General features: G+C 33.0%; 3 protein-coding genes and 1 long non-coding RNA gene across 6 annotated transcripts; 2 read left to right on the top strand and 2 right to left on the bottom strand.

The window, feature by feature from the left end:
* The first annotated feature begins 360 nt into the window (after positions 1 to 360).
* On the top strand, positions 361 to 6,903 carry LOC140988884 (actin-related protein 2/3 complex subunit 1A-like). Of its 2 annotated transcripts, none has more exons than XM_073457966.1 (16): positions 361 to 504; positions 595 to 683; positions 808 to 893; positions 1,154 to 1,230; positions 1,493 to 1,587; positions 2,055 to 2,124; positions 3,221 to 3,290; positions 4,279 to 4,352; positions 4,456 to 4,495; positions 5,059 to 5,140; positions 5,418 to 5,506; positions 5,600 to 5,685; positions 5,871 to 5,934; positions 6,277 to 6,383; positions 6,495 to 6,553; positions 6,655 to 6,903. In XM_073457966.1, the coding sequence occupies exons 2-16, from the start codon at positions 614 to 616 to the stop codon at positions 6,717 to 6,719; spliced, it is 1,134 nt and encodes a 377-aa protein (XP_073314067.1). In that variant the 5' UTR covers positions 361 to 504; positions 595 to 613; the 3' UTR covers positions 6,720 to 6,903. The 2 variants fall into 2 exon arrangements, with proteins under 2 accessions (XP_073314067.1, XP_073314066.1); XM_073457965.1 differs by having other exon boundaries at positions 373 to 504; positions 600 to 683.
* A 397-nt stretch (positions 6,904 to 7,300) lies between these two features.
* LOC140987175 (urease accessory protein G) lies at positions 7,301 to 9,852 on the top strand. Its single transcript, XM_073455585.1, has 7 exons — positions 7,301 to 7,464; positions 7,560 to 7,736; positions 7,941 to 8,001; positions 8,844 to 9,045; positions 9,171 to 9,292; positions 9,384 to 9,488; positions 9,646 to 9,852. The coding sequence occupies exons 1-7, from the start codon at positions 7,391 to 7,393 to the stop codon at positions 9,727 to 9,729; spliced, it is 825 nt and encodes a 274-aa protein (XP_073311686.1). The 5' UTR covers positions 7,301 to 7,390; the 3' UTR covers positions 9,730 to 9,852.
* On the bottom strand, positions 9,643 to 10,013 carry LOC140987176 (uncharacterized). Its single transcript, XR_012177083.1, has 2 exons — positions 9,914 to 10,013; positions 9,643 to 9,881 (listed from the first exon to the last, which is right to left on the bottom strand). It is a non-coding gene; the product is annotated as an uncharacterized lncRNA (long non-coding RNA).
* Positions 10,014 to 10,390: 377 nt separating this feature from the next.
* LOC140987089 (large ribosomal subunit protein eL20y) lies at positions 10,391 to 11,989 on the bottom strand. 2 transcript variants are annotated; one of them, XM_073455478.1, is made up of 4 exons: positions 11,844 to 11,989; positions 11,587 to 11,702; positions 11,299 to 11,362; positions 10,391 to 10,915 (listed from the first exon to the last, which is right to left on the bottom strand). In XM_073455478.1, the coding sequence occupies exons 1-4, from the start codon at positions 11,856 to 11,858 to the stop codon at positions 10,574 to 10,576; spliced, it is 537 nt and encodes a 178-aa protein (XP_073311579.1). In that variant the 5' UTR covers positions 11,859 to 11,989; the 3' UTR covers positions 10,391 to 10,573. The 2 variants fall into 2 exon arrangements, with proteins under 2 accessions (XP_073311579.1, XP_073311580.1); XM_073455479.1 differs by having other exon boundaries at positions 11,587 to 11,771; positions 11,844 to 11,894.
* Between the last annotated feature and the right edge of the window lie 9,369 nt (positions 11,990 to 21,358).

The raw sequence follows: 21,358 nt of genomic DNA on the forward strand, positions 1-21,358 counted from the left end.
TGTTCTAAAAATTACCACCAAAACAATTATATTACTGCAGCAATTTTGCTGACAAAGTCGTGAAACGATGGACAAATTATGTGTGTATAAAATAATAAATATTATGCATATGATCATGATCTGGAGTAAAATTTTGTTATAATTTTTAATTATTATTTGAATAATGATAATAAAATTAGATTAAATTTGTAATTTATATAGATAATATGTAAATTTTCAAGATGGATTAAATATTATAGTAATGAATAAATTATTCAATTAAAATATTATGTGTTTTGATTAAAAAAATCCAATTTATAAAAAAATTTAAATCAATTATACATGTATTATAATACGATGATACCTAATACAATAATATATTAGTGACTTGTTGGGCACCATTGAGATCTAAAATGGGGGAGAGAGCAACTAACTATTCAACCAAAATAAACAAAGAATCCGGGAACGATTTCCAGTCTTTTCAGAAGAAGATCACAGTGTAGCTCCTCGGCAAATTACTTTCGGGTGATTTTAATTTCTATCTACTATTGCCCAAATTTGTTCGTTGAAATCATATTTAGTCTCCATCTAAACCCTTCCGTTTGAATCAACAAGTGCAGATAAATTCCAGTTTATGGCCGCCGTTTCAGTTCATCAGTTCGCTCAGTGCATTACTTGTCATGTTTGGAGCCCGGATGAATCCAGTACTTCCCATCTCAATTTCACGATTTCCTTTAGCTTACATGATGCGTGCTTGTGGGTTTCTGTTTGTAATTGGATTTTTTTAGTAGTTGAATTGGTAATGATGTGTTTCCTCTGCAATTATAGCGGTGGCGTTCTGTCCTAATAATAACGAAGTGCACATTTATAAGTTGTTGGAAGAGAAGTGGGAGAAAATCCATGTTCTTCAGAAGGTAAAACTTACGGTGGCCTTATATTTATTTATTTGTCCAGATTACTTTATGTTTTCTTTCATTAGAAAGACTTCAACTTTGATGCTTTAGCTGCTGAGGTTTTGCATTATTTTAAAATTTTTGTTTGGCTAGATGGAGTTTTTTTTGGGTGTTTGGCCTGATGGAATTTTAAAGAAGCTGTTTCAGTATTATATGAAACCTTCTTGGCGCATCAGTTACTGCACATTGCATCTCACTGTTTTTTGAACTTTCTGTCGCAGCATGACCAAATTGTTTCTGGAATAGATTGGAGCAGAAGCTCGAACAGAATAGTCACTGTTTCACATGATAGGAATTCGTAAGTGGCCATATTTGAAAATCTGTTCTTCTGTCAATATTTCTCAAGCATCTGTTTTTTGTTGTTTCACTTGATTGAAATTTGTAAAAGACGGCAACTTTAAGTGAAGGAAAAACGTGAACCTGCTTGTGTCGATCACAGCAACTGAATTTACATGCTTCAGTCCTCACTTCGAACACACTTTAGATGCTCTAATCTATGCTACTTCTTGTTGCTGCAATCGAATTTCATTGTAACAGACCACATTAAACTTTCTTTTTAGATATGTTTGGTCCCAGGAAATGACACAGTGGGTGCCAACCCTTGTTATCCTTAGGCTAAATCGCGCTGCACTTTGTGTACATTGGAGTCCAAAAGGTATGGATGTCTATTATAAATTCTTTCAATGTTTATACTATTTTATGATTTCAATTTATGCCTTTTTTCTTTTCTGAGTGATAACAGTACCCTCACTAATTTATAGCCATTTTTAGCAAATATTGAGTAACGTGATGGTATACTTGTTGTAATTTGTAGAAACTGGCACTATAGGGCATACACTGACTATGGTGAATGACTTTTAAATATATGTATGCTAAAATTTTATCGAGTATGAGAGGTTTTTTTAAAGTTAGTAGGAAATGGAATTGCTGAGTTTTTGGTCCTCTGTTATTTATTGAAAATTTTGAGTAATTGTTCTACAATCATCCAAATAATAAGGTTTTGATGATATTATAGTGTGTGGTAGTCGAGTTCCTCTGTATGTTTCATTTGATTTAGGTCAGACTCGCCATTTTTTATCAAGGTCTGATTCAGTCATCTAATGGTTTCGCTCTCTCTTACAGAAAATAAGTTTGCTGTTGGAAGTGGGGCAAAAACTGTTTGTATATGCTATTACGAGCAAGAAAACAATTGGTACGATTATTCAGTTGTCACATATTATCAATCGAGTAGCATTGCATTCTTATGTTTCAACCTCAGCTTGCTTTCTATTTTGCTCTTTTGATATGATTATCAGTATATTTTGTGTTCCAGCAGCCTGTTAATTAATGGTACTAGCCATTAGCAACACAAATTCATGTTCCCTGCCTGTATGCAACCATCAATGTGGAATAATGTTCATATTTCAGTTCTTTGTTATGAAATATATCTCTTCAGAGCTCTAAAGAATGTTAGATAATAAATTCCTACAGAATTTTTTTACATAATGCACAATCAAGTTAAAATACAACCCGATACTACGTGACTTTATGTAATTGGTTCTTTCTTTGAGCATGCTTATCTTGAGAGATTATGTTATTGAGGCAACTGGAAGAAGGGACGTGGTTACATAATCGTGCTATTTTATGTTGAAATTCATTAGATGTTGATTTCAAGCAAGCATCTAAGCGACGATGTGAAAGCAAAACTAATGCTGGATTCAAACCTATAATGTTTAGAAGTACTCTTTTCTCTTTGCTGTTGTAGACTGTTTGTTCTTGAAAAAAATCATGATCAGGATTGAACTGAATAAATCATGCAAATTGCAACCAATCAGTATGGAGTTAAAATGGCTGGCTAATTAGGTGAGACTGGTGAAGTGAGAACTATATAATTTATACATGGGAAAATGCATTGTTTCTAAGTTTTATTTGGAGACTAGACAAGAGGATGGGGATTGGAGGCAGAAAAGAAACACTTTCATGTCTGGACATTGAGCCTCTTCAGTCAACTGAGCAAACACCATGTCGGGAATGCTGTATACGGCTTGTTTATTCAGAGTTATGCTTAGTAATTACGTATCGAAAATCGAATTCTTCATTGTTGAAGGTGTTGTTTCTAGTTAGATGGCTGAATTTCTGTGGCATCAAAATTTGTTTCTCTGAGAAGATGTTTTTTTCTCTAACTATTTTCCTTTTGATTGATTGGGTTTTACAAGGTTCCCTTTATGTTTTAGGAATCTCACTGTCTTTCTGCATGTGTAAAAATTAGTATCTTGATGCTTATGTCGATCTATCTTTGTTATTCCCAGGTGGGTAAGTAAGGTTATTAGAAAGCGACATGAATCTTCTGTCACAAGTGTTGCTTGGCACCCAAATAATGTGAGTTCTTGTGAGCTATCATCTGCACTTACATACCTAAGTGGCTAGTTCTCAGTGGATAATTGCATGCAGTTTCAAATACACATTCTCACTCTCCCTTCTCATTGTTTTTAACGGAAAAATGCATGTGCCATCTTCTTGTCTTTGCACTTGGCTTTGAATGGCATGGTACACACTTGAATGTAAACTCGATTGATTCGGAATATCCACTAAATTATAATAAGGACTATGTTTAAATCTGATATTTAGTGCAAAAAATAGTGTAGATAATAGTTTTCTATCTTAAGTTTTGAAGGAAAATGTGAAGTAAGTGTTCTTATCAATTTCATCTTGAATATTTTAATATTTATGTCTGATGAATTTCTGACGTAAACAAGTGTATCCGTAAGTGTTTGAATGACTATATGCTATGTTCAAAAGAAAAATGTGATGAAAATTACTCTTCAATGTTTTCCATTTTCTCTGTCTTTACTAAAATTCAAATATCCATGATTCCTCATGTAGCCATAGTTCTCATGTAGGACCTTTGTTCAAGATATAAAGTTCCCATTTACCACCAATTTTTTAAACCACTGAACAGATGTATTAACACTTGGGATACTCTTGCTAATTAAATTGCAAAACTCAAGCTTATTTATTTAGTTTAGTTGTTATCCAACCACTGTGGCAAAATGGTTTGAGAGCACAAATTGCAAACAGGGCCAAATGCCAATAATTTGTGTGTTCATAAATTCACAGTCCTATTGCACTAGTTGATGCATTTGAGTTTATTTGTTTTCATAATATATAAAGTAATATTAATAGCGAATCATTGCTCTGCACCGTCACCCTCACTATCTGCTCCACTCCCTGATTGAATCCATCAGCCGCCAGTTCATGTATCAATTTCACATATAGATACACAATTCGTATGATAGATTTTACTCCTTGAGTTAAATACATTGATTGAACTTCTTCCTCTTACCTTCTGTTGTAATAATCTTTTTAGACATTACTGGCAACAACATCAACAGATGGAAAATGTCGAGTATTCTCTACTTTCATCAAAGGTGTGGACACAAGGTACGTTTCCATGAAGTTACTGGGAGTTTTCTTGCTCTCATAATCAAACATTTTCCCCGGATCTCTGAGAGTCTCCCATGCTTACTGGTTTGCCATTAACCAGGGACTCTTCAGGTTCTTCTTCAGATTCAAAATTCGGAGAGGTATGAGTTTATGCTTATTTCCTCTTGTGTTAAAAAAGAGCCTGTTGGTCCATTATGTGTGATAAAATATATAAATTTAAGATTCGAGTGGAAAATAATGGCACTAGAGTCCTGGTAAATATCATGCATGACTAGAAATGTCAGTACTAATAACAGGAGTTGGTAAATGTGTTGTGTTAGTAAAATATATTTATGCAATTTAAGGAATACACCAATTATCCTTGATTTTGTTTTCTTTTTTTAATTGACACCCTTGATCGCATTTGGGAAGTAAGTTACATTACTTAAGAATTGGAAGAATCACAAATTTGTGAAGCACCTGAAACCTAATAAAATATTCAGAGAAATTGAATAAATATTTGAACAACGGCTAGAAAAGCATGTCTATTGATTCATAATATTTATGTTAATGTTTCATTAGAAACAATATTGTTTTAGAAACAATATCGTTTTTTAATAAGAGATACGTGTCCTGTAAGTTTCATTTGGCATCACCGTCCTTCTGTTTGTATGGAATACTTGATCTCCGGTTAATTTTCTTTTACTTTCTTTGCTTGAGGCAGCAAATCATGCAGCTTGATCTTTCATTTAGTTGGGCTTTCGGTATGAAGTGGTCTCCAAGTGGCAATACCTTAGCCTATGTAGGTAAGAAATTCATCACTTAGCTTCACTGTCAGAATGATTTTTGCTTGTGCTCAAGATATCCAAATGCAGTTGGTATCTGCCCGAAATTGAATTGGCTTGTGATGTGTTTATTTCTTAATTGGTGGCATAGCCTTAGTTATATGTGATTCATATAGAAATAATTGTGCTCCTGCAATTCTTGTATATTTATTTTTCCTCATCCAAATTTTTAATATTATTTAGTTAAGCATGGAGTAATGAGCAAATATTTACACATTTAACTGGGATAAAACCTCAGGTCACAATTCAATGATCTACTTTGTCGATGAAGTTGGCCCTTCTCCATCAGCTCAAAGTGTGGCATTCCATGATTTGCCTCTTCGTGATGTGGGTCAGCATCCATTCTCTGTAATTTTCTTAGTTTATTCTGTTCTCTTTTATGACAAGGATATTGATGAGTGATTGATGCATATGATTTAGGTTTTATTCATTTCCGAGAGAATTGTTATCGGTGTGGGATTTGATTGTAATCCTATGGTATTCGCAGCAGATGAAAGGGGATTATGGTGAGTTAACATCTGGAATAAACTATTTGTGTTTTCTGGTTGGGTATTTGTCATATCATTTGGTTTCCATCTTACTTTTGATATGTGCATACACGTTATAGAAAAGTTGAAGATTACATTCTTCATTGCAAGTGTTTTTTTCTTCTCTATAAAATTATATCTGTATTTTTTTTTATCTTCTTTAGGAGTTTCTTGAGGTATCTCGATGAGAGGAAGACATCTTCTTCAAGTGGAAAATATGGATCACAGGTACACATTTTTATCTTTAATCCCTCTGAAAACAAATGCAAAACCCTTGTTTTGATTACTGACTATTCAGAAAATCTAGTCCAAAAATGTACCGGAGGGTTGCATCCTGTCTAACTAAAAGCATAAGTTATTTGTCATTTTACTTGTAATAATGATGCATAATGTCATTTTTTTCAAGAAGCAAGTCTTGTGTATACTGTATAGTTTTCTGAAATACAGGTTTCAGCTTCCCATCCTTTCCATTTGTGTCTGTATTCATTGGTGTTTTTGAACACTTTTTCTCGTTTAGTTTGTTGTCGGCAATTTTCATCATTATTTGTCTTTCATGTTCTTTTTACCCAGTTATCAGGAAAATTCGGAAAATTTTATGGCCAATCAAAATATGGAAGCAGCAGCGACACCATCGAACCTTCAAGAGCACACGGGGCTGCTCATGAAAACTGTATCAAGTACAGTCATGCTAACTCCCTCATTTTGAACTTTATTTTATTTTACGGTTGCCTTTGACATCAAACAAAAGCTGTAAAAATAGTTACTTTTTTCCTTGTTTCAAATTCCAGTTGCATTGTTCCCCTCAAGAAAGCAGGGGATACTGTGGTCACCAGGTTCAGTACTTCAGGTTAGATTAAGCGCGCCTTTGTGTTTGTATTGTATTATTTCTTCAAGATACTTCCACTCAACTACATAGGACTTATTTATCATTGGAAATATCAATCACAGGATTGGATGGCAAAGTAGTAATATGGGATTTGGAAACTCAACAAGATTTACTGGAATATTTTTGAGGATAAGATGTTGGTCAACCGCATTCACAGCAGCGATTATCCTCACATACTTCCAACCAGTTTGTTATTGATGTATTTTGTATTGGTTTATTTTGCTGATTTGAACATATTTGATCATGGATCTTTGTATTAATGTTTCTGTAGTTGTTGGAAAGAAAATTTGATTGGTGCTTGTTTGCAGATATATCTGTGATATATTCTCACTTGTTTACCCTTGCATGATTTATAATGAGAATTGAAAATTTGGTATTCGTTCTCATAATAATCTTAGAATTAAGTGTTTAATTAATATATCAAAAATTATGNTGTATACACTAGCTGGGAAAACGATCATATTTTCAAGAATGGTTGTGCATAAATATCAAATAGTTATACACAGTCGACGAGAATAATCATTTAAGATGTGATATTCAGGACAATCAGTGCTCATAAAAGTAAGATAAATAACAATAAGATGTTACAAATTACTTTAATTCTATTTAATGAGTGTTTTAATATGATAAAAAAAAATGTAATTTATTAAATAATAATAATATTCATTAGATACCAAATCAGGGACAATATAGTAAATTTACACAAACGACATTATTGGTGGTAGTACAGTAGGTTCTGATTTTCATTTTTAAAGCCGTAGACTGACTCCGCCCGAAACTCGTTGCGAGCTTAATCCAATGGCGTCCGAAGAGAATCATACGCACCACCATAACCATGAACATGACCACCACCATCGCCATCATACTCACGAGTAGCCTTTTCTTTTCACTTTCCTCGTCAAGTTCAACACACAATTTCATTTTTGATACTGTGTTCCTGAATCTGATGTGTTTCGAATTTCAACAGGGAAACATGGGTAGGTCCAGATGGGAAGGTGTACCATAGCCATGATGGACTAGCACCACACACTCACGAACCCATTTACTCTCCAGGCTATTTTAGCAGAAGAGCACCTCCACTTGTTAGCAGGGATTTTAATGAAAGAGCTTTTACCATTGGCATTGGCGGGCCCGTTGGTACAGGGTATTTCTAATTTCTTGTTTACTTAATCTAAGAGGTCCTCTTTTATTCTGATTTTTTGTTATTATTTGTTGGGAGCTGTTTGTCCATTGTGCAGTTGAACTGTTTGTGAAATCTGCCGTGTGAAATTCTTAATTTATACCTAATAATACAAGTTGCTTATCTCAAATATTCTTGTTTTGACTGCAATTGTTTGTTATTCTGCAGAAAAACTGCTTTGATGCTCGCTTTATGCGAACTTCTAAGGGACAAGTACAGTCTCGCAGCTGTATGTATACACCTTCTTTATGATGCTTTTCCCTTTCACATTATGTTATTGCTTTATTATTAAGACTAGAATGTGGTACAAGAGTCGAGCTGAATTCACCACCAAATTCCCAAATCGAAGACTATATCTTTAATAAAATCTCACTCAAAACCAACAAAAATAGGATATTTTCTAATCGAGAGGACTGATGCGTCTCTCTTGAAATGTGCGTCATAAATGTGGGTTACAGTAACCTAATAGCTACGGGCATTGGAACTCAAGGCTCAAGCAAGCTCTACTCGCTTAATAATAGCCATTCTACTGCAGCCTTAGCCCCCGGCTCTTATCTTTGGTCATTGAGTTCTAACTCGTTCATTAGCGGACCACTATAATTGATAACAAGAGCTGGAAAAATTGGAGAAATTTATGGTGAGGTTTGTGGTGTTTTGAAAGGATTTGGGAAACTGTATTTTGAGAAATTGTACCGTAGAACCTAATGTATATTAGGTTTTATTTTTTAAATGAGATATTTTATACTGTAGATGTTATGCTGTATAATGCTTATTAGGTTGGTGATGTTACACATGTATTATGAGATACTTTAAAATTCACCGTAAAGATAAACAGTTATGTGACTAAAGAGTATTTTTGGGAAATGATAAAAGTTCTGTTTTGGTATATAAATTGAACGAAAATATAATTTTGGGAAACTATATTGGAATATATGTGGTATGTGTGCTTTTGTTTTGGGAGATTTAAAATATCTTTTAAAAATACTTTAAGCATTGCCTATGTTTTGTGTTATAATACATGAAGATTTATATCTTTGGGTGAGATGGATTCTTCTACTTCTATTATCATAGGTAACAAATGACATATTCACGAAAGAGGATGGTGAGTTCTTGGTAAAGCATGGAGCGCTTCCTGAGGAAAGGATTCGAGCTGTAGAAACAGGTGGCTGTCCACATGCAGCTATCAGAGAAGACATCAGCATTAATCTCGGGCCTCTTGAGGAATTATCCAACTTGCATAAAGCAGATATACTTCTTTGTGAATCCGGGGGAGGTATTTCTGGACTCGTATGAGTGGTTACATATTATTGGCTGCCAAAATAATTATATAATGCACATCGGTATTTTGTTTGAAGAATATTGAGACATGCCCTGATTTTTCCTTGCTGTTGGATGTAGATAATCTGGCTGCCAACTTCAGCAGAGAACTGGCTGATTACATAATATATATAATTGATGTATCTGGCGGAGACAAAATCCCTCGGAAAGGAGGTCCAGGCATAACACAAGCTGACCTCCTGGTAGGTGTTCTCTTTTGGTGCTTCAGAGTCTCTAATGTCAAATTTTTAAGTTGATCTAATCGTTTCAAGTCAACCTTTGAGCCAATTGTAGGTCATAAACAAAACAGACATTGCCGCTGCAGTTGGAGCTGATTTGTCTGTCATGCAACGTGATGCACTCCGAATGAGAGATGGAGGTCCATTTGTTTTTGCTCAGGTTTTGTATTTTTTTACTACTCCGGGACATTAAAATCTTAACTTATTATTGTTCTTAGGTCGGATGCATATTTCAGTCATCCATTTTCCTCGAATCATTTTACTTTTCTGTTGACTTGATGGCATTCGGATGCTGATGGAAAATCATGTACATGCAGGTAAAGCATGGTGTTGGTGTTAAGGAAATAGTGGACCACATTTTAGAGGCCTGGCAAGTAGCAACAGGGAAGAAGCGCCTCTGACTTCATGCGTTTCTTCGTCAATGCAATATGTTGGATTTGTTGTGCAACTTTTGCTTGAAATCCAAATAAAAGGTGTATGAAATATTGAGTTGTTTCATTATTAAACCTACATGTTTTCAGTTATCCTCGAGGAAAGCAAATTTCCCAGCATGCTTTTTTTCCGTGTTCTTTCTATAATAAGCACTACATTAATAACCATCTTTAATTTGTTTATTTTTATTTTTTCAAAATTTTGAAATACCTATTCCATCTATTTATTAACACGTTACTTTCTGATCTTTTAAAGTTAATGTAGCATATAACAATTATATATTTATAAAAGATGATTATGAACATACAGAAATTCAAACAATAATTTTTGTTAAAGGGTAAACTACACCAATGTGATTATATTAAATTTATTTTAAATCATACAAAAGCTTCGTTGAAAAAAATATTGCTCCGCGTTATTCTTTTATGAAAGAAGTAAAATCTAGCATGATAGGCTTATTTAAAGGGAATAAAATGTGTTTTTTTTTTAAAAAAAAAAAGTACAATCAAAGGTAACATTGGAATTTACTCTCAAAGTGTAAGCAGCAGCCCTTCGGGAAAACATGGATGTCATTATTGTTCTCAAACGAGATAATTGTGTTAATAAACATGTCAATAAAGTAAGCTTAAATTAAAAATATAACTTGATCATTCATAATCACGAATGAATAATGATCTATGGTAGTTCGTTTCAGATAACAGTAGTAGAGATAATATTTGTCCAATGACTAGAAAAATCAAACCAAAAACTGGATTAAATTTACCGACTACAAAATGAGAGCGTATGAATATGGCAATCGTTGACTCAATCAGCTTACATAAACAAGTTCGGCCTGGACGCTTTGTATGTGGTCTTGAGCTTTCTGGTTGGAGGCCTCACTTTCCTAAACACCAACGGGAACTTGATCTTAGAGTCATGGAATTGCTTAGTACTCTCCCTCTTGCATAGCTTAGCAGGAATAGTTGCAGTCTTAATAATTTGGATGCAATGGTGTCGAACTCTGTGGCGAGAAGCCATTTCTGTATACATCTGTTCAACAGCACCGTTCAAGGTAGTATCACGGTACTCCTTGTACATATTGTGATATCCAGTTCGACTTTGGTATCGCAGCCAGATTCCATAGTTCTTAATTGTAGTCGGGTTCTTCTCAAAAATCTACAAACCCACAAGGGAAAGACATAAATGGTTTCGTTGTGAATGTCGGTGAAAGGATCACCATGTTTTCTCAAGATATCACATAGGAACGACATATTATTGGTATCAAAATGAATAGGAGATGAGTAGAATGTTGATGAAAATGATCCAATAATGCCAATAAATACATCAACCATACATAAGGAGAGAATTTCTGAAAATATAAACCATGCATCCGAATGTCTTGTGTTTAAATCCTGATGCTTAATGGAGGAAAGTTACATCTTCGAACAGTGAGGTAGTCTAAATGGGAACCAATATCTTTAAAATATAGATCTGTTTTAAATTTCAAACCAGATAAACTGAAATGATCAAAACAAAAGACAAAACAGTCGGACATTTACCTCATTGATAGCAAGAACCTGCCCGTTACTCTTTTTCACCTTCTTAAGCTTCCTCAAGAAGTACCTTCACGAATAAAACACTATCAAAAACCCATTTAATGTAATCAATGCAAATTTTTAACTCGCTATTGTGACGACACACATGTAACACATTTGATTATTAAAATTAGACCAATCAAGCCTAGAGAATTGGAAAAGTAACAGTTTCTACAGTAGCCACATCCTTTTAATTCCATTAGCAACCAACTGGGAGCTGGAAATAAAGATGAGGACGGAGACCGTAAATACCAGAATTTGGACTTGGCTCGGACCTCATTAGTAGCCCAAAGCTTCATGCGGTAGATCTTAGGGTGCGCATCTGTCTCCGTCGGAAGAGCTCTTCCCACGACCTGATACTGGTGGAACTGCACAAGTGCAAAGCCTCAATAACACAAACAATTAGGCTTCAAGCCCGAATCGCACAAATCAAACACCTAACGCACAATGGCATATACAAGTATAATTTACACGCACGTCGCAGATAGAGTGACTACAAAAGAAAGTACCTTGAATGTCACCATTTCCGGTGGATTTTGATCTGCGCCTCGCTTGTAAAAACTGTTAGGGTTGCCAATTTATACATGGTAGGCGCGGAACGAAATGAAACCCTACTAAGTGGGCTCGTCAACATACTGGGCCTACGGGACCTATTGGGTTAGCTATTTTAGATATATTATCATGGGCCTAACATCTTGAGCCCAAATTCCAAACAAGATAAGTAAACTGCCGCACTTACTTATTCCACTTCACCACAGGATAATGCTATCCTCAGCCCAACCGCTGCGTCTCTTGCGATCTCCCGCCACCGTCACCACATTCAAATGCCTACACGCCTCACCACTCCCCTCCACAGCCACCGTCATTCCTTCTCCGTCATCTGATATCCTCACGACCCGTAAATCGCTCCTCTCCCGCCAAACATCCGCCGTCGACCTCGCCAAGTCCTTCCTGCATGGCCTCCGCCGCACTGAGCCTCAAGTTAACATCTTCCTTTACGTCTCCTGCTCCATCTGTTGCTTATAAGATTGGTATGAAATTGGCATAGTTTACTTTACGCTTTATTTCATCTTTGTTTTATGGCCCATAATTTTTTCTCTTAATGTTGAAGCTTGAAATCATTCAAAAATTATGTAATTTGTCCAGGTGAGAATCTTGTGCTTGTTATTTTTCATGAGTATGGATAGGGAAATTGGAAGAAAGTCGAAAGATTTTCAGAGTAACCTTAGAAATGAGTTACAAACAGACAAAAATGCAAGAATCAAGATACACAAAGAATTCAAAGACCAACTAAACTTGAAACAGCACAAATGACAGATCAATAATTTTAACCTTCGCAGCAAAAAATATATAAATCTTATTAAAAGGTAAATTTTTGAGGAAAATGTAAATCGTGCCTACAACTGATCCCCCTCAGTGTTTTTTTTTTGTCTTTACAAGTAACATACCGCATGAACCCGTGCAATCTTAATATTCTTTTCTATAGCATCAATTCCTATTACAGCAGCACCCATGCGAGCCAAAGGCTGAAATTTAAAAGGATAAGTCATTAGACGACTTCAAAACAGGACTCTAGTACTCAAGTTTATTTAAAAGGCATTAGTCCATCTCAAGGGATAGATACTACTTGCCCTTCCAGATGATTAAAGATGCATACCTCAGATAAAATACCCCCTCCACAACCAACATCGACGAATTTCAATCCTTCAAATGGTCTTGGACAGTGTGGATCCTTTCTGAAACAAGTTGACACCAACTAGCTTTTATAAGAAAACCAAGAAAGAAAAAAATATCAAGGCGGGACACCATTTCTTAGGTTCCTACAACAAGTAGACCTGATAAAAGTAAGGCTGGTAGGACTAACAACCTCTTGCCTAAGAGTGAAATTAACAATTCAAACTCGTACAGAATAAGATTACCAAAAATGCCGGCATAACGTAGACCTGAATAAAAGCAAGTCTAGTAAGATTCATCACATGCAATGGCTTAAACGGCCCTTCCAAATCCCACCTTCAATTCATTCAACAAAAAAATATCAAAAAAAAAAATAAAAATCTTCCACAATAACTGGAAGCAAAAAAAGGAAATCTCCGAGAATCTTGAAACCACACCATGTCTCGACAATGGCGGAGAACTTCTTGAGCTCATCTTGATTCAATGAATCTTTGGCTGAAAACCCGGAGCCGGCGGACTGTTGACAGAATCCGAATAATGCCTTACGAGATTCAAGCACCGATTTTTGGATCTGCAAAACTTATTGCGGAGCCGTGGAGAGGACTCAGTTAGGGCTTGAAGTCGTTTTAGGAGAAGCTTTGAAGCCATTGCAGTCTCAGCCAGCTGATACAAGAGTGCCACGCCTTACGTTACTGTGCCTATTGGATGCAAACGACATAAATGGGCTTCAGATAATGGGCCTAAAACTGTTAATTTGGGCTGCTCTATTGGGCATTTGAATAATATGCTAAACTAAGGCCTTAAATGTGTCATTCGAGTTTTATCTTACATATTTTCTGTTTCACATTAATAGAACTACCATTTTAGCCTTTTAAGCTGATATATTTTGAGTTCTAGTAATATAATTTGTTAAAGTTTGATTTCTACACAGTCACTTAAATTTTTTGTCTTTTTTTACTCGAAACCACTAAATTCATCGAATATGATTTATTTGACATTGATTTTCTCTTATAAAACACGTGGCGATAATTAAATTCATATTACTCAAATTAAAATTCGTGTCATCAAAAAAATTGAAAAATAAAGAAAAAAAATCTCAATACTTCAAAATAGGAGAAAAAAACTTTCTCATTTCTTTTGTTTATGAATATTTAATGTACTAAATATAAGTTTTATTCTTACCATATGAGTCACGTAAGAGAATATCAGTGTCAAAGTTACTTGATAAAACTAAATTTTTACAAGTTAAAGGACTAAAACAAAAAAAAATTGAAACTTACAGAACTAAAATTGTAATTTTCTCTTAATATAATTTAGTTCCTCGAAAAGTTTTTTTTATTCCAAAAATGTTGTTTTCATCGTTACTAACAAATGTGTAACCCTTTGAATTTTAGGTAATAGTGTACATTAAATTACATGCAACCGGAAATTGAAACTCCATGGCATGTGTATAGAGAGAGTATTGTCTGAATTTTCACATATATAGTACTTGACAATACAAACAAAAGCAACGGGCAGTGTCTCCCCACGTGAGGTTCTGAAAGGTATGGCATTCCTATGTTCTTTTGTGCACCTTTCCTTTTCAATTACCAAATCATATTTGTTTCTGTTCCATGTTTCCTCCAATTTCCAAAGTTTCTGTGAGAAAAATAAATTTTAGATTTTGTAAGAAATTTTATATATCCTACCAATATTATCTTTTAAATGTAGATGTGTGACTATTTTCCAAGAATGGGTAAGAAGGGTTGTTTTTTTTATATATATTTTAAAAAAATCTTGAGTTGCAACAAAATTGATAAGTAAACTTTTTGGGCCATTGACATATCCAGGGACATAGCCAGAAAATTTTTCAACGGAACCTAGACTGAAAATAATAAATATTTGATTTATAAATAGACTTTACTTCAGATAGTTCGGATCGGGTGCCCATCGAGCCCGATCCCTGGACATATCATTAAAATATATAATTTTTTTTTTTTTAACTCTAAGTTGGGGTGGGCTCCGATCCCTGGACATATCATTAAATTTACCACATGAAAACAGTAATCAATGGTTATGATTGAGGGATTGGGGTGACAAAACTCAAAAGTGATTGAGTGAACATTACTCTTACTCTGATTGGTTAAAATTCTTTTAAAGTAAAATAGAAAGAGAATTAACAGTTTTTGTTTCGTAGCAATGAGCTTTAATTTATTCTTTTGCAGCATGTGCTTTGCTGATCGAATTCCTAAACACGTCGGTTCTTTTTATATCATGCATGGACTAATAAATTTCAATTTTTTGTTCATGGGAAAATGTTGCAGGCGTAACATGGGCGATATTGAAACAAAAATAAACTAGAAACATTGAATTTTAACATGTTAAAGAGAAATATATGTATATTTTTTAGACTGGAACACGAGTCTGTCTCACATTTGTGTATGTATGGTGCTGCCATTAATCAAATTGGATTGGGTAAGAGAAATAATTTATGTTCGTTGGTAATAAAAGGAAGGGAATGGATAGTGGGGGGAAAAGTTGAGTTGAATGAAGGCCCCCCCATACATCTATTCAGTGTTTTATTAGAACAGCTATATTGGTAGGTAGATACTTATTAGGCTGTTGGAATCTTATTTATAGGCCATTGGTCTTAGTCTTATAATATACATGTAAAGTAATGATTATTGAAACTAAAAAAATATTAGTATGAGCAAGTAATTGTCGTTTTATTAAAATTTATAACTTGTGGTAATTGTGTAATTCAAATTTTTTCAACTGTACACCAGACTAACACCACGTTTTGATTGTTCTAACAAGAAGGGACAATTGTTGCATCCCAACAATCTCTTTCTCAGTATTTCATTATTTGCAACCAATGGGAATCGAACATGTGACCTCGCCTCTTATAACGTTTGTCGATTTACCAAAAGTTATAGCTTGTAGTAATGGTACGATTCAAATATTTTCTACGTTTTATAACAAAAAAATGGTTCAAACTTAATTTTTTAAACTTCAAGTTAAATAAATATATATGTTTTATAACAAAAAATAATTCGAACTTTAATTTTTAAGCTTCAAGTTAAATAAACATATAAATATGTGATTAATTGTTCAGACTTCGCAATGATAGAAAAATTAAGAAAGCGAGAGAATAAAATATAAATCAAAGAAAGAGAAAATTTGTTTTATGCTATACATATTCTTTATTGAGCAATGCGTCATTTATAGGCAAATACATCAACGGAAAGAACCATAAAAGTAGCAACAATACCACTAAAACAATTAAATAACAAATATGCAAAGATATTTATTTCATGTAATACTTTGTTACTAATAAACCATGACTAACAGACATTATTTGACAAGACAGATAACTAAAGACTTGAATAAATTTCTAACAATTCAATAAACCCTCCTTTAAACCGGTAAGATCAACATCCATTTAATAAAAGCACTCTCCCTCATACTAGTTATTTAGTGTGCTAATACCAAGTAGCTCCCTTAGTTTCTGAAATACAGACAGTTTGAGAGACTTGGTAAACATTGAGAGACTTGGTAAACATGTCGGCTACTTGATTTTCAATTCGCTTCTGCAATAGATAAGATCAATTGTTTCATTCTTTGTGAGGTCTCTTAAAAATGATAATTTACATCAATGTGCTTGCTTCTTCTATGTAGGACTTGATTCTTTGACAATTTTATGGGTTAACTATTATCACAATAAATTGCAATAAGATCATGATTCTTGAATTTAAGCTCTTAAAAAAAATTCAACCAAATAGCTTGACATGCACATTAAGTTGCTGCAACAAATTCAGCTTCAGTGGTTGATAAAGTATCAATTGATTGCTTTTTCGAAGTCCATGGAACGACCGTTGAATCTAAGAAAAAAGCATATCATGAAGTTCTTTTTATTTCATCTCGATCTCCTGCATAATCATTATCACAAAAAGCCATCAAGTCTGATTGTTCTCATTTCTTATATTAGAGACCAAGTTCTGGTGTTCGTTGCAAATACCATAAAATCTTCTTGGCAACTTGAAGATGAATTTATGTAGGATTCTCCATGTATTTGCTTATGAGACTAAAATAATACATAATATACTGCCTTGTTGATGTTAAATATATTAAGCTTCCAACAATTTGCTTGTAAAGTGTGATGTCAATTTCTTTCCTTCACAATATTTGGTTAGCTTCAAACCACACTCTACGGGAGTATTTGCATAATTGCATTTCTCCATCTAAAATATGCACAAAACTTTTTGAACATATTTCTTTCGGGAAATAAAAATCCCATAAGTATTTTGAACTATTTTAATACCAAGAAAATAATGCATCTTACCAAGGTACGACATATCAACTCAACCATCATGTACTCCTTAAAATTTTCAAAGATGACACTGTCATTATCTGTGAATATAAAATCATCAACATAATAATCAAAACAATGACCACTTTCCTTTATCTTCAAATTTTGTACAAAGTGTATACTCATATGGGCATTTTTTAAAACACACCTTAAAAAATAAGCTTCAATTCAACTATACCATGCTCTTGGGACTTGCTTTAGCTCATACAAAACTTTTTTCAATTTATACATGTTATGCTAATTTCCAAGCTTAATATAATCAGGAGATTAATCGATATATGTGTGTGTGCGCGTTTGTGTTCTTCCAAGTTTCCATGTAAGAACGCCGATTTCACATCCAATTAGAAGATAGACAATGAATACTGCATTGCTAAGGCAATTACCAGTCTGATCGTATCATGTCTTGAAAATTGAGCAAAATTTTTTTTATAGTCGACTCTAAACTCTTGTTTGTGACTTTTGCTAACAATTGTGTCTTGAATTTGTCTACTTTTCCATTTTCTTTCAATTTATTCTTGTAAATTCACTTCACACCTATTGCTTTTTTTATCTTTTAGAAGCTCGGTCAATTATTAAGTTGCCTTTTTCCTCGATTGATGCGATTTCAACATCCATTGCCTTCTGCTATTATGATTCATTGACGACACCTTTGAAAGTTACTGGGTCACAATATGAAAATAGAGCAAAATAAACAAATGAATCTTCAATTTGGTCAACGGTAGTTATTTCATAATCTGTCATCCATATAGATATTCTTCTAACTCGTTGAGATCTTTGTTCATTTTCTATCTCGTTGACTGAAATGTATTGATTGATTGTTGATTGTTGCTCGTTTTCTACATATTGTGAATTTTTCAAAGGATGATGCATTTCTTCTCCATTTTCTTCATCAAATTCAGCTTGAATTTGATGTCTAATAGTATTTTCATCATCGAAAAAGCGACTGAACATCTTGAATATTTTTGGCATTCGGATAATTGACTCGGCCGATTCTCGTGTTAGTATCTATTTGGTTCAACTTTGAACACGAGTCTTTTTCCAAGAATATATATTAACTTGCTGACTCGTATGTCAACCGAGTTGACATAAAGTGATTATCTTTTGTTAGCCTAAACAGATCGTGTCGAAAATTTTACTGGGTGTTCATTCATCCCCTCTAAACACTTAGCCGATCCTAACAATATATGATATTGAGCACATGTTGATAGTCATAGACTGAAAAACGAAAGCTAGATAATTCCACCGTTCATTATTGCAATTGTAATTATTAAATAACAAAAAGACACTTGGTAATTGTATGCTGTTGAATTAGTTCAATATAACTCGACATAGTATATGGATAAAATAATGAATTTCTTCAAAAAACATAGATTAAAAATTGAAATTCAATCATTATAGAAGATTAAATAATATGTGCATTAATCGAGATTCTAACAGTTATTTATTTATTATTTTAATTTAAATTATTTATATTCGTTTCATCTTTTTATTGTAATTTCGATTTAGTTTATTAATTTATTCAACTTTTTGTTAAAGTTAACAAAAGAATTGTTATTGAGGTAGATTTGTAATATATCAACTTCTATCAGAAGATACATGTACTTGTTATTAAAACTTGACATATACACTTACAATAATATTTTGTTTAAAGATATCCAATTGTTATAAATTATTTTGCTGAAAAAACTCGATCATCTAGATTAGACAGAAAATCATTATTTTCATATTTAGAAATTCAAGAGATGCATAAAATATATCACAAGCATTTCATTTACGATAAAAAAAGTACACCATTGATGCTAAATACAATGAGAAAATACTTGTATTCACTAATAAATTAAGAGAAAAAGACAAATAACAATAAAAATGATATAACAATAAATAAATTATTTAAAATAAACACGTGAAAATATGAAGACTTCATATATGTGATTAATATGAATTTATAAAAAATATAATTTTCATTTTTATTTATTAGATTAACTAATTTTATCTCAAATAAAATTGTTTCAATGGGCAACGCACATATACTTTTCTAATATTGTAAAATGAATTCTATTTCAAACGATGACATTAAAATAAGACAGATGTAAAGGAACAACTAACTAGGGTCAGAAGCCAGGTTCATATGACTACAATAACACACTTTCACAACATTACCGTGTGTATTTATTATATATGGTACCATCTCTATTTATTGTGGAATACATGCAAACTTTTTATGAAGCTGCACGATGAACTTCTCAAACAATTTTGAGTTAATTATTCGTGTAAAGGAGTAATATAAATTCCTCATTATGAACGGGCTATAAACCAATATTTTCCACAAGTTCCACCCTTCGTACGTGGGAATTTTGCAAATGGCAAAAACATATGACACATGTAAAGGGGAGCTCCGCATGTTAGAAAAAGACAGATCATTAATCAGAACTGAACCAAATTCTTGTGTAACAGTTTGGATTAATGAAAGGAAAAACTAAGGGGCAAACCTGCAAGAGAAGGTGGAACCTTTGTACCACCAAAAAAAGGTGAAGAAAGGTAAAAGTAGTAAAATAGAAATGTGGGGTCCATTTCCTGTCTGAACTTGTCCTTGTTTTCCAGTGGTCTTGTTATGTCATATCCTACATTTCTTGAAATTCATATGTAAAAAATTCCCATTTATAATTTCTTTTCCATTGTTGCTTTATAAAAGAATTTGTCATTTTTGTTTCTGACCGATCTTTTATAATGCAGGTCAGTCGATTGTGACCTGTAAATTCCTATGTTACAGTAACTGTGGTGATCTCTCGAGATGACGAGTAACTTCATATCCGGACCAATGATATCTTTCGAATTGCCCACGCACAGAATCAAAATGTTAAATAAATTAAATATTTCATGTTGACTGCTCTACAAATCAAAACATGAATCTCCAGAGAGTCGAATCCGTAAAAGACCATTTAAATTGGGTCTTTATAACTTGAAAGTGATTTATGAATTCTACGATATGCAAAAGTGATAATTTTTTCTTTACTAGTAGCAAAACACGTGCGTTGCACGTGGATAACGAACTTAAGTACGTTATGAATATTGATTCTAAATTTGCAAATGAACGTAGAAACATAATTTTTCACAAATTATTCAATAACATATATTATTTCACAGCTTATTTTTCTTCGATTAAATTCAGCAATCATAACATCATATTTAATTTTTATGTTTCTTTTCATCGTCAGATTTGATTTTGATTAATCTCTTTAATGCTTGTGTGTTTTTTACTATGATCTTCCTGTTTTGTTTATTTAAGTCGTTCACGATTTGGGTCTAAAAACAATTGGAAAAAAATGGAGTGATTAAAATAGATATGATGTATATATTAATTTTAAAATTATTGATATAATTACTTGAAATAAAAATTATGAGAAAATACAAGAAAATTCAAAAGCAGATAATATATTAGAAAAAAACTCTCTCGAGATAAGGGATGTAGATATATATTTTATTAAGGAGGCAAAAAAAATTCAAAATAATTCATAATCGAAAAAGTCCAAAATATAACGGTATTTTTTCCTTTAAAAAAAACTAATGGGACACATCGTAATTTTTAGATACAAATATTAATATTTCAAATGTTACTAAATGTTTTTAAAAAATTTAAGTCATAACATCATAAAAATATAAAAAAAAAATGCATATATTCACATAATTCTAAAACTAATTTAGAATATATTTATATCACACACAAAATATATATAATCATTAAAAAGTAATATATAGAAAAACAATATTTTGAGTACTGTCGAATATTACAAAAAACAATTAAGCTACAAAAAATATGTCGCTTTACCAAAAGTTATAACCGGGGTAACAATGTAACGTTAACTAAAATATTTTAAAATCGTAAAACAACTCAAACGTCACATTTCGATTGTTGTACCTTGCATAAACAATTATTGCACCTAACAAATATGATATGGATGTTATTTTATATTCTAGAAATAATTTCTCTAAATCAAATTTATT

This window comes from Primulina huaijiensis, chromosome 11 (assembly GCF_012295235.1).
Source record: "Primulina huaijiensis isolate GDHJ02 chromosome 11, ASM1229523v2, whole genome shotgun sequence".
In the NCBI taxonomy this organism is placed as follows: domain Eukaryota; kingdom Viridiplantae; phylum Streptophyta; class Magnoliopsida; order Lamiales; family Gesneriaceae; genus Primulina; species Primulina huaijiensis.

Bases quoted from the DNA above. Each gene is read 5' to 3' on its own strand.
- LOC140987175 (XM_073455585.1), top strand. From the start codon at position 7,391: ATGGCGTCCGAAGAGAATCATACGCACCACCATAACCATGAACATGAC. The intron at 7,465-7,559 runs GTAGCCTTTTCT...GAATTTCAACAG, and splicing joins CATCGCCATCATACTCACGA to GGAAACATGGGTAGGTCCAG. The intron at 9,293-9,383 runs GTAGGTGTTCTC...AGCCAATTGTAG, and splicing joins TAACACAAGCTGACCTCCTG to GTCATAAACAAAACAGACAT.
- LOC140987089 (XM_073455478.1), bottom strand. The intron at 11,363-11,586 runs GTATTTACGGTC...TTATTCGTGAAG, and splicing joins CGAGCCAAGTCCAAATTCTG to GTACTTCTTGAGGAAGCTTA. The intron at 10,916-11,298 runs GTAAATGTCCGA...GTGGGTTTGTAG, and splicing joins AGGTTCTTGCTATCAATGAG to ATTTTTGAGAAGAACCCGAC.
- LOC140988884 (XM_073457966.1), top strand. From the start codon at position 614: ATGGCCGCCGTTTCAGTTCATCAGTTCGCTCAGTGCATTACTTGTCAT. The intron at 2,125-3,220 runs GTACGATTATTC...TGTTATTCCCAG, and splicing joins TACGAGCAAGAAAACAATTG to GTGGGTAAGTAAGGTTATTA. The intron at 5,935-6,276 runs GTACACATTTTT...CTTTTTACCCAG, and splicing joins GTGGAAAATATGGATCACAG to TTATCAGGAAAATTCGGAAA.